General features: G+C 47.3%; 1 protein-coding gene and 1 non-coding gene across 2 annotated transcripts in view; one reads left to right on the forward strand and one right to left on the reverse strand.

Moving 5' to 3' along the window:
* LOC124552324 overlaps positions 1-16,722 on the forward strand; it is a 143,072-nt gene that overhangs the window by 95,389 nt on the left and 30,961 nt on the right. Inside the window, exons 9-10 of the mRNA XM_047126596.1 lie at positions 7,425-7,499; positions 7,618-7,743. Of these exons, the coding sequence (XP_046982552.1) occupies positions 7,425-7,499; positions 7,618-7,743 (201 nt within the window). The remainder of the gene's footprint in view (positions 1-7,424; positions 7,500-7,617; positions 7,744-16,722) is intronic.
* Positions 12,584-12,658, reverse strand: Trnat-ugu. The gene has a single exon. It is a non-coding gene; the product is annotated as a tRNA-Thr (tRNA).

Genomic DNA, 16,722 nt, shown 5'->3' on the forward strand with positions numbered 1-16,722 from the left:
AAGTCAAATAATAATGATAAACATGACTAAGACCTAATAAAGTAAATGCTGGCAGTATTTTACAACAGGTGCTATACATACAGATTATGATAAAAGCAATAATAATAACAGTAAAAAAAAGTCAAATAATAATGATAAACATGACTAAGACCTAATAAAGTAAATGCTGGCAGTATTTTACAACAGGTGCTATACATACAGATTATGATAAAAGCAATAATAATAACAGTAAAAAAAAGTCAAATAATAATGATAAACATGACTAAGACCTAATAAAGTAAATGCTGGCAGTATTTTACAACAGGTGCTATACATACAGATTATGATAAAAGCAATAATAATAACAGTAAAAAAAAGTCAAATAATAATGATAAACATGACTAAGACCTAATAAAGTAAATGCTGGCAGTATTTTACAACAGGTGCTATACATACAGATTATGATAAAAGCAATAATAATAACAGTAAAAAAAAGTCAAATAATAATGATAAACATGACTAAGACCTAATAAAGTAAATGCTGGCAGTATTTTACAACAGGTGCTATACATACAGATCATGATAAAAGCAATAATAATAACAGTAAAAAATCAAATAATAATGGTAAACATGAGAAAAATTGGCAATAGTAATGAAGATTTGTGCAGATGTACATTAATATCTTGGTGTGTCAAGTAGATGTTTACTAGTGTAGCGAGTTTAATCTCTCAGCCAGAAATCACACGATTGAAGATCAGGTGACCTGGACGGGTAGGCTGTAAGGAAATGAAGGTTGATAATTCTGAGCATCCGGCCGATATGACCGAGCGGTTCTAGGAGGCTGCTACGGTCGCAGGCTCGAATCCTGCCTCGGGCATGGATGTGTGTGAGTCCTTAGGTTAGTTAGGTTTACTTAGTTCTAAGTCTAGGGGACTAATGACCTCAGATGTTAAGTCCCATAGTGCTCAGAGACGTTTGAACCACTTGAATTCTCAGCATTTCCGAAACGCCTCTGCAGCAGCTGCTTCATTGGCTCTGCAACGCACGGAGGAGCGCCATCTTGCATAAAAATGGTCCCACCCACTCATCCCGTTGTTGAAGTGTTGGACTGATGTTAGTGACCAAAAGACTCGCAGCTTTTATCAATGACGGTGCAGCTAACAAGACCCACAGTATTCGTCTCCTCGGAAAAATAGGGCCCTACGATATTCGATGCCGTCAACCTGTAGCACACAGTCACCTTTACATAATGAAGTAGTAACGGTTGATGTGCGCGCGGACTTTGTGTTGCCCATATTTTGCAATTCTGCGTACTGACATGTCCCTGGAGAAGGAAATGTGCTTCATCCATCCGGAGAAAATTCGTGGTCATTCATTGTCCATTTGCGAGCGAGAAATTCCAGAGGGAACGTTTGTCTCGCTGGGACATCAGCAGGGAGCAACTCCTGAACATCGTGGGTGATTTTGTGTGGAAATCTATGCAGGATTTTTCGTAGTATGTTATACACCGTACTCGCAAGCATGTCCAACGTTCGGACATTCCCCGCTGCACTGCTAGTTCGCGCGCCACCGTTCGACCCCTTGTAATGGGCGAGTTGTGGCGTCCTGAAAATATTCTAAGTTTGGAGTTGGCGTGGCGGCGCTGGGGCCTCTCGGCGAGCGGTGGCTCATCAGCGGCCACGTGGTGTCGAACATTAGCCAGGGTCCAGGCCAACAGCATGGCTGGGAATTCCATGGTGATGCTGCGACGATGAAGGAGATGCCAGGAGTGCCAAAGATGGCGGACTTTGTGAAACCATAACGGCAGACATTTTTCAGTTCATATACAAATTCATAATAGCCAGAGGAATCATGACACCTTAAAAAGAAGCATGTACATTATCATTATTTGCACGACGATTCTGATGGTGTAGTCAGATTTTCAATATCTTTATTAGTTTAAAGTTTAGTATCTGACTGTAAATTATACAAGTAAGACCCGGCAATGAATTTCCAAAATCTAAACGGTTCATCCGATTTTGTGGATCGTCATGTCTTTAGGAAGCTATTAGTGTAAACCTAAATTGGAATGAATTACAGGCATGAAACTTGAATAGTACGTGAGTTATATGAGGTCAAAGTGGCTAATTACTATTGATCACGTCAGGCCATAAGTACTCCACAGTTACACGAAAAAACGGTAGCAGCATGCCTATATATATACACTCCTGGAAATTGAAATAAGAACACCGTGAATTCATTGTCCCAGGAAGGGGAAACTTTATCGACACATTCCTGGGGTCAGATACATCACATGATCACACTGACAGAACCACAGGCAGATAGACACAGGCAACAGAGCATGCACAATGTCGGCACTAGTACAGTGTATATCCACCTTTCGCAGCAATGCAGGCTGCTATTCTCCCATGGAGACGATCGTAGAGATGATGGATGTAGTCCTGTGGAACGGCTTGCCACGCCATTTCCACCTGGCGCCTCAGCTGGACCAGCGTTCGTGCTGGACGTGCAGACCGCGTGAGACGACGCTTCATCCAGTCCCAAACATGCTCAATGGGGGACAGATCCGGAGATCTTGCTGGCCAGGGTAGTTGACTTACACCTTCTAGAGCACGTTGGGTGGCACGGGATACATGCGGACGTGCATTGTCCTGTTGGAACAGCAAGTTCCCTTGCCGGTCTACGAATGGTAGAACGATGGGTTCGATGACGATTTGGATGTACCGTGCACTATTCAGTGTCCCCTCGACGATCACCAGTGGTGTACGGCCAGTGTAGGAGATCGCTCCCCACACCATGATGCCGGGTGTTGGCCCTGTGTGCCTCGGTCGTATGCAGTCCTGATTGTGGCGCTCACCTGCACGGCGCCAAACACGCATACGACCATCATTGGCACCAAGGCAGAAGCGACTCTCATCGCAGAAGACGACACGTCTCCATTCGTCCCTCCATTCACGCCTGTCGCGACACCACTGGAGGCGGGCTGCACGATGTTGGGGCGTGAGCGGAAGACGGCCTAACGGTGTGCGGGACCGTAGCCCAGCTTCATGGAGACGGTTGCGAATGGTCCTCGCCGATACCCCAGGAGCAACAGTGTCCCTAATTTGCTGGGAAGTGGCGGTGCGGTCCCCTACGGCACTGCGTAGGATCCTACGCTCTTGGCGTGCATCCGTGCGTCGCTGCGGTCCGGTCCCAGGTCGACGGGCACGTGCACCTTCCGCCGACCACTGGCGACAACATCGATGTACTGTGGAGACCTCACGCCCCACGTGTTGAGCAATTCGGCGGTACGTCCACCCGGCCTCCCGCATGCCCACTATACGCCCTCGCTCAAAGTCCGTCAACTGCACATACGGTTCACGTCCACGCTGTCGCGGCATGCTACCAGTGTTAAAGACTGCAATAGAGCTCCGTATGCCACGGCAAACTGGCTGACACTGACGGCGGCGGTGCACAAATGCTGCGCAGCTAGCGCCATTCGACGGCCAACACCGCGGTTCCTGGTGTGTCCGCTGTTCCGTGCGTGTGATCATTGCTTGTACAGCCCTCTCGCAGTGTCCGGAGCAAGTATGGTGGGTCTGACACACCGGTGTCAATGTGTTCTTTTTTCCATTTCCAGGAGTGTATTTATTCTTCTATGTCTTCGTTTATATCCGATATATACTATTCATGAAGAAATTCGTCAATTATTTACTGTATTTAAGAAAGCACAGAGACATTAGGCTACTGGCCTACCTTTTTTTTCTATTTCTTTGATATATGTTTCTTTGATTTGTTTATGTATTTAATAATGTGTCTTAGAGCTTCTTTACCGTCCAGCCGTAGGAATATTTATTTAATTTCAAGTTATTTAAATGTAAATCCAGTATTTCAAATGCGATTCAAAATGTTTGTGAGTGTGCGTTGGCTTGGAGACATGACGGGAGGGCTATCGCCAATCACAGCGCTCGTTACTAAGGGAGGCGACTACCGAAGTGGTTGGAGAGGGAGTTCTGAATAGTGTGGCTCGAGGGACAGTCGCAAAGGACACGGGCAGTTCTGGACAGTACAGCACAGGACATGTAGAGGCTGATGGACGATGAGGCGCGACGGGTGGTCGCGGGAAAGACTTAGAGAGTGGAGCAGTTTGCCCGTGTTCGCGATAGATAGAAATATGTCGTAGTGCCGACCTGTGCTCTGGTGAGACTTCCGGGCTTCTGCAGTGAAGACGTAGTATGCATTTAGAAGTGAATATCTCGTGAGCTATGTTCTTGTTCAAAACTAATTACGTGAAGTAGGAATCAATTGTTTCCCTGTTATTCAACTTATATTGCTGGACCATCGACACCAATAAGAGTGTTACAGTAATAAAGGGCATTCTTAAAGGCACTTCTGCTATTGTATTCATCATTTAAAGTCGTTAAAATAGTACCTGCAGATTTTATGTAATTGCAGTCTTTCATTTATGAATGTCTATTCATTCAATATTCGCAACTGCCGAGTGATAGGAACCTTCGACCATTCGATTCCTGTGTATATTCATATTGTATACTGTAGACTCAACAGTATTTGGCCTGTAATGCGGCAACTACGTATCCCAACCCCTAGACAACGAAACCAGCCAAAACATATAATATTGCAACTCTTAGTCCGAGGGTACGTAGTTGAGGGCCTCACCACATCATTTCATCTTATTTGAACGCCCGCACCCTCCTGTGGTGATGTGGCCGTACCTGTATCTTCGACAGACGTCAGATTAACTGATTTCCTCTCTCTGTCACTCTGCTCTTCGAATTTTGCAATCGTTCTCCAGACTCCTAGCAGACATCGGACCAATGCCTTACTTCATACCCTTGAGTGACCGGAAGTTCTGCAGGGATATTGGCACACAGACACCGTTCTTGTAAAAGAGCTTTACCAGCAGCGTGCGATCCTTCATTTTGGGCTTCAATGACGCAAACTGAGGAACAGCCGTGTGCTGCGCCTTTGTTGGTGTGCGTGTTCTGACAGCTACAGCGCCATGGATTCGTAAAATTTTCGTTAGTTTTTTATTTTTAATTTTTATTTTATTTGTACTATGACGCTTCTCCCTGCGTCAATATTCTACTTCCCAATTTTGACGTCACTCTGAGCATTTTGACACTGAAATGTTAGTTGCAGTATAACGATAAACGTGTCGCTCACGTAGGGATCGTGAGAACGTTCAAAATTCATTCGTAGAGAAAAAACTAAACCAACCATTTTTACAGCACAAAATTTTCTTTCCCGCAGCCTATTTTAACAGAAAACCTGTTGTTTAAAATGAATTCGTATACAGCCTATGTTCATGTAAAAATTTCAAGTATGTCGGCCAAGAACTACTCGGGATTTTCGTCAGCTATTTTCCCTATTATATATTACTTACATAATACATGGAAATGGACTCCCATAGCCGGCCGCGGTGGCCGAGCGGTTCTAGGCGCTTCAGTCCGGAACCGCGCGACTGTTACGGTCGCAGGTTCGAATCCTGCCTCGGGCATGGATGTGTGTGATGTCCTTAGGTTAGTTAGGTTTAAGTAGTTCTAACTTCTAGGGGACTGATGACCTCAGTTGTTACGTCCCATAGTGCTCAGAGCCATTTGAACCATTTTTTGGACTCCCATGCTTCTTGACATAGCGCAGGGGAATGACGCTGGAGACCCGCACCGCCGTACTAGGCATGATTCTAATGGAGGTGGTTTGCCGTTACCTTCCTCTGACCTTAATGTGGGTGAATGATGATGATGAAGACGACACAACAACACCCAGTCATCTCGGGGCAGGTGAAAACCCCTAACTCGCCGGGAATCGAACCCGGGACCCCGTGCTCGGGAAGCGAGAAAGCTACTACGAGACCACGAGCTGTGGACTACATAATATATATTTTAATAAAATGTATAGTCCATGACTGTCCCAATGTTTAGAAGAGCAGCGTGTCAAAATTTGAAATAAATCGGTCAAAATCTTTTCGAGACTCTTTGGCAACAACGTTTCCCGTTTTACGTGTATATATGCACTATGTGATCAAAAGTATCCGGACACCCCCAGAAACATACATTTTCATACTAGGTGCCTTGCGCTGCCACCTACTGCCAGGTACTCTATATCAGCGACCTCAGTAATCATTAGACATCGTTTAAGAGCAGAATGTGGTGCTCCGCGGAACTCACGGACTTCGAACGTGGTCAGGTGAGTGAGTGTCAAGTGTGCCATACGTCTGTACGCGAGATTTCACATTCCTAAATATCCCCAGGTCCACTGTTTCCCATGTGATAGTGAAGTACAAACATGAAGGGGCACGTAAAGCACGAAAACCTACAGGCCCACCTCGTCTGTTCTCTGACAGAGACCGCCGACAGTTGAAGAGGGTCGAAATGTGTAATAGGTAGACATCTATCCAGACCATCACACAGGAATTTCAAACTGATTCAGGATTCATTGAGAGTACTATGACAGGCGGGAGGTGAGAAAATTTGGATTTCATGGTCGAGCCGCTGTTCATAAGCCACACATCACGCCGGTAAATGCCAAAAGACGCCTCGCTTGGTGTAAGGATCGAAAAGATTGGACGATTGAACAGTGGAAAAACGTTGTGTGGTGACGAATCACGGTACACAATGTGGCGATCCGATGGTAGGTGTGGGTATGGCGAATGCCCGGGAAACGTCATCTGCCAGCGTAAGTAGTGCCAACAGGAAAATTCGGAGGCGGTAGTGTTATGGTGTGGTATAGTTTTTCATGGAGTGGGCTTGCACCCCCTGTTGTTTTGCGTGGCACTATCACAGCACACGTCTATATTTATGTTTTAAGCACCATCTTGCTTCCAACTGTTGAAGAGCGATTCCATCTCTCAACACGATCGAGCAACTGTTCGTAATGCACGGCCTGTGGCGGAGTATAATGGAATGGCCTACACAGAGTCCTCACTTGAATCCTATGAATACCTTTGGAATGTTTTGGAACGCCGACTTCGTGCCAGGCCTCACCGACCGACATTGATACCTCTCCTCAATGCACCACTCCGTGAAGAATGGGCTGCCGTTCCCCAAGAAACCTTCCAGCACCTGACTGAATGTATGCCTGCGGGGGTGGAAGCTGTCATCAAGGCCAAGGGTGGGCCAACATCATACTGAAATCCAGCATTAACGAAGGAGGGCACCACGAACTTGTAAGTCATTTTCAGCCAGGTGTCCGGATACTTTTGATCACATACGGTACGTTTATTAGAACACAGGGTAAAAATTTGATGTAAATCGGTCAAGAGCGTTTCGATATTTCTGGGAACAACTTTAAACAACGACCTGTGTTTATGTAGCAGCGTAAATATTGCTACTTTTCTGTAATTGGGGCGCCATACTGCGAGCGTGCCGGCCATACTCCTTGTTAGTCAACTGCCAAGCTCGCCATTGGCAAACTCATTTAGTGTGAGATGATATTTCGGCCTCCAGCGAGTTGAGAATGAGAGCTATGACGAGGCGGGACTACTGCTTCCAGGTGGAGCCGACGCCGCCCCCGCCGCCGACGCCCGCCGCCCTGACGGCGCCGGCGGCGCTCTCGCTGTTCCCCGCCACCGGAGGCGGCTCGGCGTCGGGCAGCTCCTGCGGGTCGCCGCCGCTGCCGCCCGCGCTGCCGCCCCCGCCGCCCCCACGGGCCCGCCCCCGCAGCCTGCTGGTGGCGGCGGCCCAGTCGCTCTGCTCCGCCACCTACGACATCCTGGTGGGGCTGGACGGCGCAGACCTGCGGTACATGGACGAGAGCTCCATCACGGTACGCCATCACTTGGTAATCCTTGAACCGTAGAGCTGTGTATACAAGCACTAACCTAAGCTCATTAGTTCGTAATTTTCATATTTCGATACGTTAATCAAAAATGCCGAATAGGTACCAACAGAATCAGCGCTCCACACTAGCTTAATTATATGTACAATATCAAACATAATTTGGTGTGGTTCAAAAGCCTAGCCCAAGTCTTTCTATTGGCGTCTTGCGTGTCCCTAAAGTAGGCTACTCCAGCTATCCAACCTGGGAAAGGAGATCTAAAGTTTGATGTTAAAATTGAAACACGTGTTGTTTCTAGCGACTCCTCACATCCCTGTGATATGAAGCCTGGGATAAAACGAAGATAAAAGTTTGTGGTCCGACCTAGATCCGATACCCCGACCTTTCAGTACGGGGGCACGAGCTTTATTGCTAGACCACCAACGCCGACACGTATGTAGATTGTTCATGTATTGATTTTTATGAGTCAGCTTGTAAGTATCAATCTTTGTGACTTACATGGCCGTATCTTTAGAATGCATTAACGTAGAGACTGAGCGAGGTGGCGCAGTGGTTAGCACACTGGACTCGCATTCGGGAGGACGACGGTTCAATCCCGCGTCGGGCCATCCTGGTTTAGGTTTTCCGTGATTTCCCTAAATCACTTCAGGCAAATGCCGGGATGGTTCCTTAGAAAGCGCACGGCCGATGTCCTTCCCCATCCTTCCCTAATCCGAGCTTGTGCTCCGTCCCTCATGACCTCGTTGTCGACGGGACGTTAAACAGTAATCTCCTCCTCCCATTAACGTAGAAGCTTGAATTGCGAAGGTTGCGCAGAAAGTAATGCACTGCATTTTTTTCTCAGCCGAAAACAATGCTACGAATCCGAAGTCTCCTAAGTGAGCGCGCCAAGTTTGAGTCACTTCCAACGGATAGCATAGCTGCAGGAGCCGGCCGCGGTGGTCGTACGGTTCTAGGCGCTGCAGTCCGGAACCGCGGGACTGCTACGGTCGCAGGTTCGAATCCTGCCTCGGGCATGGATGTGTGTGATGTCCTTAGGTTAGTCAGGTTTAATTAGTTCTAAGTTCAGGGGACTGATGACCTAAGATGTTAAGTCCCATAGTGCTCAGAACCATTTGAACCATAGCTGCAGTACAATCTCAAAATGACGTCTGTAGGTGACGTACGTTACAGGCAACGTGCCGTCATTGAATTTCTCACTGCAGACAAAGAGACTGTGGGGTATATGCACAAATGCTTGTGCAAAGTTTATGGAGCGTCTGCTGTCGACAGATGTACAGTTAGTCGCTCACGGAGGTGAGGTCGTCAGAAGGCGTTCGGCGGAGCTCCACAATCCGCAGCGGTTGGGGAAACCATCCACAGCTGTCACACCTCACATGTTGCAGCGAGATGATGTTGCTATTCGCGAGGACAGACGCATTACGACTCGGCAGTTGGCGCTCCACTGTCAATCAGCAGGGGAAGTTCATGCAGCGAAGCTCTGGCTCCACTACCAAGACAAGGACTGGTACGGACAGGGCATACACGCCATTGTTTCGCGCTGGAGGAAGGCCATAGAAAGGGATGGAGATCATGTGGAAAAATAGGGTGCGTAGGGAATCCTCATTATGTTCAGTAAAGAATTGTTGAAGAAAAAAATTTGGTGCATTACTTTCTGGGCAATACTCGTGCTTTCAAGGCCAAGGGTCCTTACAACATACACTCCTGGAAATGGAAAAAAGAACACATTGACACCGGTGTGTCAGACCCACCATACTTGCTCCGGACACTGCGAGAGGGCTGTACAAGCAATGATCACACGCACGGCACAGCGGACACACCAGGAACCGCGGTGTTGGCCGTCGAATGGCGCTAGCTGCGCAGCATTTGAGCACCGCCGCCGTCAGTGTCAGCCAGCCAGTTTGCCGTGGCATACGGAGCTCCATCGCAGTCTTTAACATTGGTAGCATGCCGCGACAGCGTGGACGTGAACCGTATGTGCAGTTGACGGACTTTGAGCGAGGGCGTATAGTGGGCATGCGGGAGTTCGGGTGGACGTACCGCCGAATTGCTCAACACGTGGGGCGTGAGGTCTCCACAGTACATCGATGTTGTCGCCAGTGGTCGGCGGAAGGTGCACGTGCCCGTCGACCTGGGACCGGACCGCAGCGACGCACGGATGCACGCCAAGACCGTAGGATCCTACGCAGTGCCGTAGGGGACCGCACCGCCACTTCCCAGCAAATTAGGGACACTGTTGCTCCTGGGGTATCGGCGAGGACCATTCGCAACCGTCTCCATGAAGCTGGGCTACGGTCCCGCACACCGTTAGGCCGTCTTCCGCTCACGCCCCAACATCGTGCACCCCGCCTCCAGTGGTGTTGCGACAGGCGTGAATGGAGGGACGAATGGAGACGTGTCGTCTTCAGCGATGACAGTCGCTTCTGCCTTGGTGCCAATTATGGTCGTATGCGTGTTTGGCGCCGTGCAGGTGAGCGCCACAATCAGGACTGCATACGACCGAGGCACACAGGGCCAACACCCGGCATCATGGTGTGGGGAGCGATCTCCTACACTGGCCGTACACCACTGGTGATCGTCGAGGGGACACTGAATAGTGCACGGTACATCCAAACCGTCATCGAACCCATCGTTCTACCATTCCTAGACCGGCAAGGGAACTTGCTGTTCCAACAGGACAATGCACGTCCGCATGTATCCTGTGCCACCCAACGTGCTCTAGAAGATGTAAGTCAACTACCCTGGCCAGCAAGATCTCCGGATCTGTCCCCCATTGAGCATGTTTGGGACTGGATGAAGCGTCGTCTCACGCGGTCTGCACGTCCAGCACGAACGCTGGTCCAACTGAGGCGCCAGGTGGAAATGGCATGGCAAGCCGTTCCACAGGACTACGTCCAGCATCTCTACGATCGTCTCCATGGGAGAATAGCAGCCTGCATTGCTGCGAAAGGTGGATATACACTGTACTAGTGCCGACATTGTGCATGCTCTGTTGCCTGTGTCTATGTGCCTGTGGGTCTGTCAGTGCGATCATGTGATGTATCTGACCCCAGGAATGTGTCAATAAAGTTTCCCCTTCCTGGGACAATGAATTCACGGTGTTCTTATTTCAATTTCCAGGAGTGTAGTACGCCGAGCGAGGTGTCGCAGTGGTTAACACACTGGACTCGGGTTCGGGAGGACGACTGTTCAAACCCGCGACCGGCCACCCTGATTTAGGTTTTCTCTTCAGCCAAACGCCGGGATGGTTCCTTTGAATGGGCACGGTCGACTTCCTTCCATAATCCGATGGGATCGACGACCTCGCTGTTTAGTCCTCTCCCCCAAATCAACCAACCAACCAATTTAGTACCTGTAAAAACTTCAAACTCATAACTGCAACTGTTCCTGAAAAAAATGGGTCTTAATAGACGGTCAGACAGTCAGAGATCAGACAAGAAATGCCAAAAAATATTTTTTTGTGACGCAATTAAAAATTAATAATTTTCGAATTTTTCTCTCCTTGACTTGCACTGTGAAACCCTGCTTCTTCCCAAATTTAATGATTATAGATCAGCGGGACCTACGTTTTCATCAGTGAGTTTCCGAATATCAAAATTTGTGGCATAAATGGCCGTATCTTTTGATTTCATTGACTTTGAAGCGCAAATTTTTCACATAACCAAATCATCATAGACCTTAATGTGTGACGTAAATTTCAACCTGATACCACTACGCATTAAGAGTCGGACAGAGAGGCAGACAGACGGACAACAAAGTAATCCTATAAGGGCTCCGTTTTTACCGACTGAGATACGGAACCCTAAAAATGAGCAAATCTTAAACGTCACATTCACTGAACACCCCAAAGAAACTGATGCAATTGCCTAATATCGTGTAGAGCCTCCGCGAGCACGCAGAAGTGCCACAACACGACGTGGCGTGGACTCGACTAATGTCTGAAGTAGTGCTGGAAGGAACTGGCATCTTGAATTCTGCAGGGCTGTCCTTAAATCCGTAAGATTACGCGGGGATACAGATCTCTTCTGAACAGCACGTTGCAAGGGATCCCACATATGCTCAATAATATTCATGTCTGGGGAATTTGGAGGCCAACGGAAGTGTTTAATGTCAGTGGAGTGCTCCTGAAGCCACTCTGTAGTAATTCTGGACGTGTAGGGTGTCGCATTGTCCTGCTCTAACTGCCCAAGTGACGGAATGCACGATGGACACGAACAGATGCAGATGAGGAGATAGGATGCTTAGGTACGTGTCACCTGTCAGAGTCGTACCCCATATCACTCCAACTGCACACGTCCCACACCATTACAGAGCCTGCACCAGCTTGAACAGTCCCTGGCTGACATGCAGGTTACATGCATTCAGAAGGTTGTCTCCGTACCAGTACACGTCCATCCGCTCGATCCAATTTGAAATCAGACTCGTCCGACCAGGCAACATATTTCCAGTTAAAATTGAAACGAATGAGCCCTCCGTCACAATTTTTTAGTCTTACTAACCAGGTTTCAACACTGTAGCTGTACAGGTATGAGCAGCCCTTAGAGACTCGCCTTCACACATTCCTTTTAAAATATTCTGCGACTAAAGCCACTCTGGCTTGTTATTTATTTTATACGTGACATGTAAGTACTGTCTCTGTCTTGTATTGTTAGTCAGTACTTACACTTTATAAAAAAAATTTGTTTCTTCACACAAATTTGTAATTATTGACCACTTTAAATGTCTAAATTCTGATGAAGGCACTCTTAGAAGTGAAATGATAATTAAATGGACATCCTAGCTGCAAACGGGCTTTGATGTACTTCATTGGGGACATGTTGGAAATGTGTGCCCCGACCGGGACTCGAACCCGGGATCGCCTGCTTACATGGCAGACGCTCTATCCACCTGAGCCACCGCGGGCACAGAGGATAGTGCGTCTGCAGGGACTTATCCCTTGCACGCTCCCCGTGAGATCCACATTCCCAACATGTCCACACCACTGCATTCGTAGTGCGCCTAAAAGATGTTTGCCCATCATACTCATTACTCGTGGCAGATTAATCTACCAAGTCCCGCACGAGTTCGGGCATAGCGTGTGCGTTCGCACAAGAAGGTCAATGGCCGGGAAGCGATATTTTAACTATATATGACGGTAGTATCTGTTCCCGATAGAACAGTTACCGTGGATGATTTTGATGAGTATGATGGGCAAACAGCTATTAAGCGCACTACGAATGTAGTGGTGTGGACATGTTGGGAATGTGGATCTCACGGGGAGCGTGCAAGGGATAAGTCCCTGCAGACGCACTATCCTCTGTGCCCGCGGTGGCTCAGATGGGTGCGTTCATTGTGGTACGTAGTTGTGAATGGGAAGTTCGCTACTCGTCAGAGGTTACATTCCATACATCTGACGGACGACCCCTTGTGTCCGACATGCTCAGTCGCTGACTCGGATGCACACCGTCTGACGTGTGCGGCGACCAGCGAGTGCTGGCTACTGACTCAGCGCATGCTGGCGTTACTCTTGCGGCGATTGCCGGAGTCTATCTCCCCTGATGACGTATTGCGCCCCGACGTCGTATACTTTCCATCAACCAGAACGAACGCCGTTAACTGGCTAAAAGGCATGGCCGTTTACTACATATTTTGCGATGCTCCCAAAGGCACACTCGACTTTTGGTCCCTATTGATGACGACACATGCAGCTTTCAGCCGCCACCCGAAGTACAGAACTCGTTTCGCAAATTATTTAGGTTCATTATTTGCGGATCCTCCTGCTCACTGGGGCGTTCCGGGTATGAGACGCTGAAAATGAAGAAGAATCCTGGAGCATATTGATCCTCTACGGACGGAATAGGGGGGAACCCCTCCCAACAGACGAGAAGACGACTCGGACGCTCGGCTACGGCAGTTGTGGGATCTTTCTTTGTAATGAAACAAAAATAAATCTATAATACACAAAAAAATGTTATAAAAATTAAAGAAATAAATAAATAAAAAGAACAACATCGACAAACCCACTCCATCCTCTTCCTGATCCTTCGATCCTCGAACTCGAACACGTTGCTTGGGCGTGGCGGCGGAATGGCCAGGCTTCGGGTGTCGACCCCTGCCCTACCCGTCGTCCTGCTCCTGCAGCGGTTCATTAGGGAAAAAAAAAAAAAAAAAAAAAGATGGATAGAGCGTAAAAAAAAAAAAAAAAGATGGATAGAGCGTTTGCCATGTAAGCAGGAGATCCCGGGTTCGAGTCCCGGTCGGGGCACACATTTTGAACATGTCCCCAATGAAGTGTATCAACGCCTGCTTGCAGCTAGGGTGTCCATTTAATTATCATTTCATTTCTAGCAAAGCTGCATGGTCATCCACGGTAACTGTTCTATCGGGAACAGATACTACCGTCATATATACTCTTAGAAGTGTTGAAACCTGGTTAATAAGACTAAAAAGTCGTGACAGAGGGCTCATTTGTTTCAATTTTAATTTATAAACGGTCACTGAACCAAGCAGCCATGTTCAAAACTTTGCGATATTTCCTGTCATCAACAGTCCAATGTCGGTGCTGACGGGCCCAGGCGAGGCGTAAAGCTTAATGCCGTGCAGTCATCGAGGGTACACGAGAGGACCTTCGGCTCCGAAAGGCCATATCAGTGATGTTTCATTGAATGATTCTCACGCTGACACTTGTTGATGGTCCAGCACTGAAATCTGCAGCAATCTGCGGAAGAGTTCCACGTTGAACGATTCTGTTCAGTCGTCGTTGGTCCCCTTCTTGCAGGATCTATTTCCGGTCGCAGCAATGTCGGAGATTTGATGTTTTACCGGATTCCTGATATTCATGTTACACTCGTGTAATGGTCCTACAGGAAAATCCCCACTTTGTCGCTATCTCGGTAACGCTGTGTCCCATCGCTCGTAAGCCTACTGTAACGCCACGTTCAAACTCACTTAAATCTTGATAACCTGCTATTGTAGCAGCAGTAACCGATCTAACAACTGCGCCAGACACTTGTCTTATATAGACGTTGCCGACCACAACGCCGTGTTCTGCGTGTTTTCATATCTCTGTATTTGAATACGCATGCCTATACCCGTTTCTTTGGTGCATCAGCGTATGTTACGAGTAAGGTAAGTATTAAGAAGAAACAAATCAAAACATCATGCCTGATGTTGAAGTTTGAATAGCGGAAACACCGAAAGTGATAAACTTTTTTTTTTCGTATTTGCTCTCTCTTGGCAGTTATGGTATTGTCACTATGGCTGAAGGTAATTAAGCTAATTATTTTTGCTTGTATCTATTACTTTGTGAATAGCGACAGCTAAGTCGTAACCGTCCGCAGAACGGTGCGTTGCAGGGTAACTGCAGGACGTGATGGCAAAGTAGGAATGGCTGAGCTGCAGGAATTGAATTGAGCTGCCTGTAGGCACTGAACTGTAAGTGTGGACGTAACGCGTCGCCTTTTCTGCCTTTCGGGGGAAGGATTTTCACATCTGTCTATATAAGGCGGAAGTAGATTTGACCTAGGTGGACAGTCCTCTCTTTGGCAGCTGAGAGCGCTATTGGCAGACTAATGCGACGCTCTGACGGGTGTGGCGGCGGAAGCAGAATGTAGACCCAAGTAGCGAATGTTATCTGGAGGCTGCGGCGTGGGACGGTGAGACGCCAGGCGAGATGTTGCGCCTCCCTGGTGACTGCCTGTGGGTGTATTGTTGTGCACCTCTTGAGCCATGTACACAACAGTACTGTGGTAAAATTGGTAGCAAGCCGAAATGGATTATTTAGAAACAATGTAAACTGTTTAAACGGATGCACTGATGATTAGTGAAAGGGTTCAATTTAGCAGTATCATTTTGGAACTTGATTACAAAACAGAATTAATTTAAGTAGTGGAGGGTAAGATTAGTGGTCAACGTAATAGCAGCTGCTACGTACAATCAAGTAACTTGCGGAGTATAGTCGTCTAACATTCTGCGTGGTGTCTGTTTGTTCTATATCGTGTCTCCCTACCACTTTCGCGCAACGACGCTCTGAGCGTGTTTTTTTAGGGAATTGACTAGTTTGAACCTGGGACCTGTTGCTGGTAAGGAGACGTCGGACCACACATGACATGTAGAGTTCAGTGAGACTAATAACCAAATACTTAATGATTTCAGCGTCAGCTCCACTGCACTCTCTGTAAAAGAATCTCAATACTAACTAAATTTAGTGGAAGGGGTTCAAGGCTTTCCTATTTTTAGTTAGCTAGTAAAATAACGTCGAAAAAGCAGTTAAGTTTACCATTGGAAATTTTATTCTACTCACAAAATATTGTTATTAATTGCACTATTGATAAAAGGAAATGTTTTAATACAGGATGGTAAAAACCAACTGCGTTCAACAAAAATGTGAACGAATATTCCCTGAATGGGTTTCCAAGTTCTACAATGGATCGAAGGATGACCTATGCCATATCACATCTATAATCTAGGTTTAAAATTAAGTTTCACAAAAGAGAAAACTATCGAAATGGTCTACAGTGACCCTCAGTTATCTTTAATTACTTATCTAACTTGTCGTAAATTACAGTGGCTCATGTGGCTTCTCAATAATTATATAACAGAAAAATCATCGCGTTTCCGATTTTTACTTCAAGTGGCAAATGTGAATACCATGAGCTTTAATTGACGATCGACACTAGTATTACGCAAAAAGGGGGTGTAACAGATGAGACTTCTGCAGTTCTGAGAGAAGCTTTATGCGCTGTTATGCGGCATCGCGTGCGTTCATTACCTTGTTGGTGTTCGTAAGGGGCGGCGGGTCGCAGGTTCGAATCCTGCCTCGGGCATGATGTCCTTAGGTTAGTTAGGTTTAAGTAGTTCTAAGTTCTATGGGACTGATGACCACAGTAGTTAAGTCCCATAGTGCTCAGAGCCATTTTTTTGGGACGGCGGGCAGCACAGCTCCGCTCACTTCGCCGTCTCGGAAGCAACTCTCTCCTAACTTCTCCT

Source organism: Schistocerca americana, chromosome 10 (genome assembly GCF_021461395.2).
Source record: "Schistocerca americana isolate TAMUIC-IGC-003095 chromosome 10, iqSchAmer2.1, whole genome shotgun sequence".
Taxonomy (NCBI): Eukaryota; Metazoa; Arthropoda; class Insecta; order Orthoptera; family Acrididae; genus Schistocerca; species Schistocerca americana.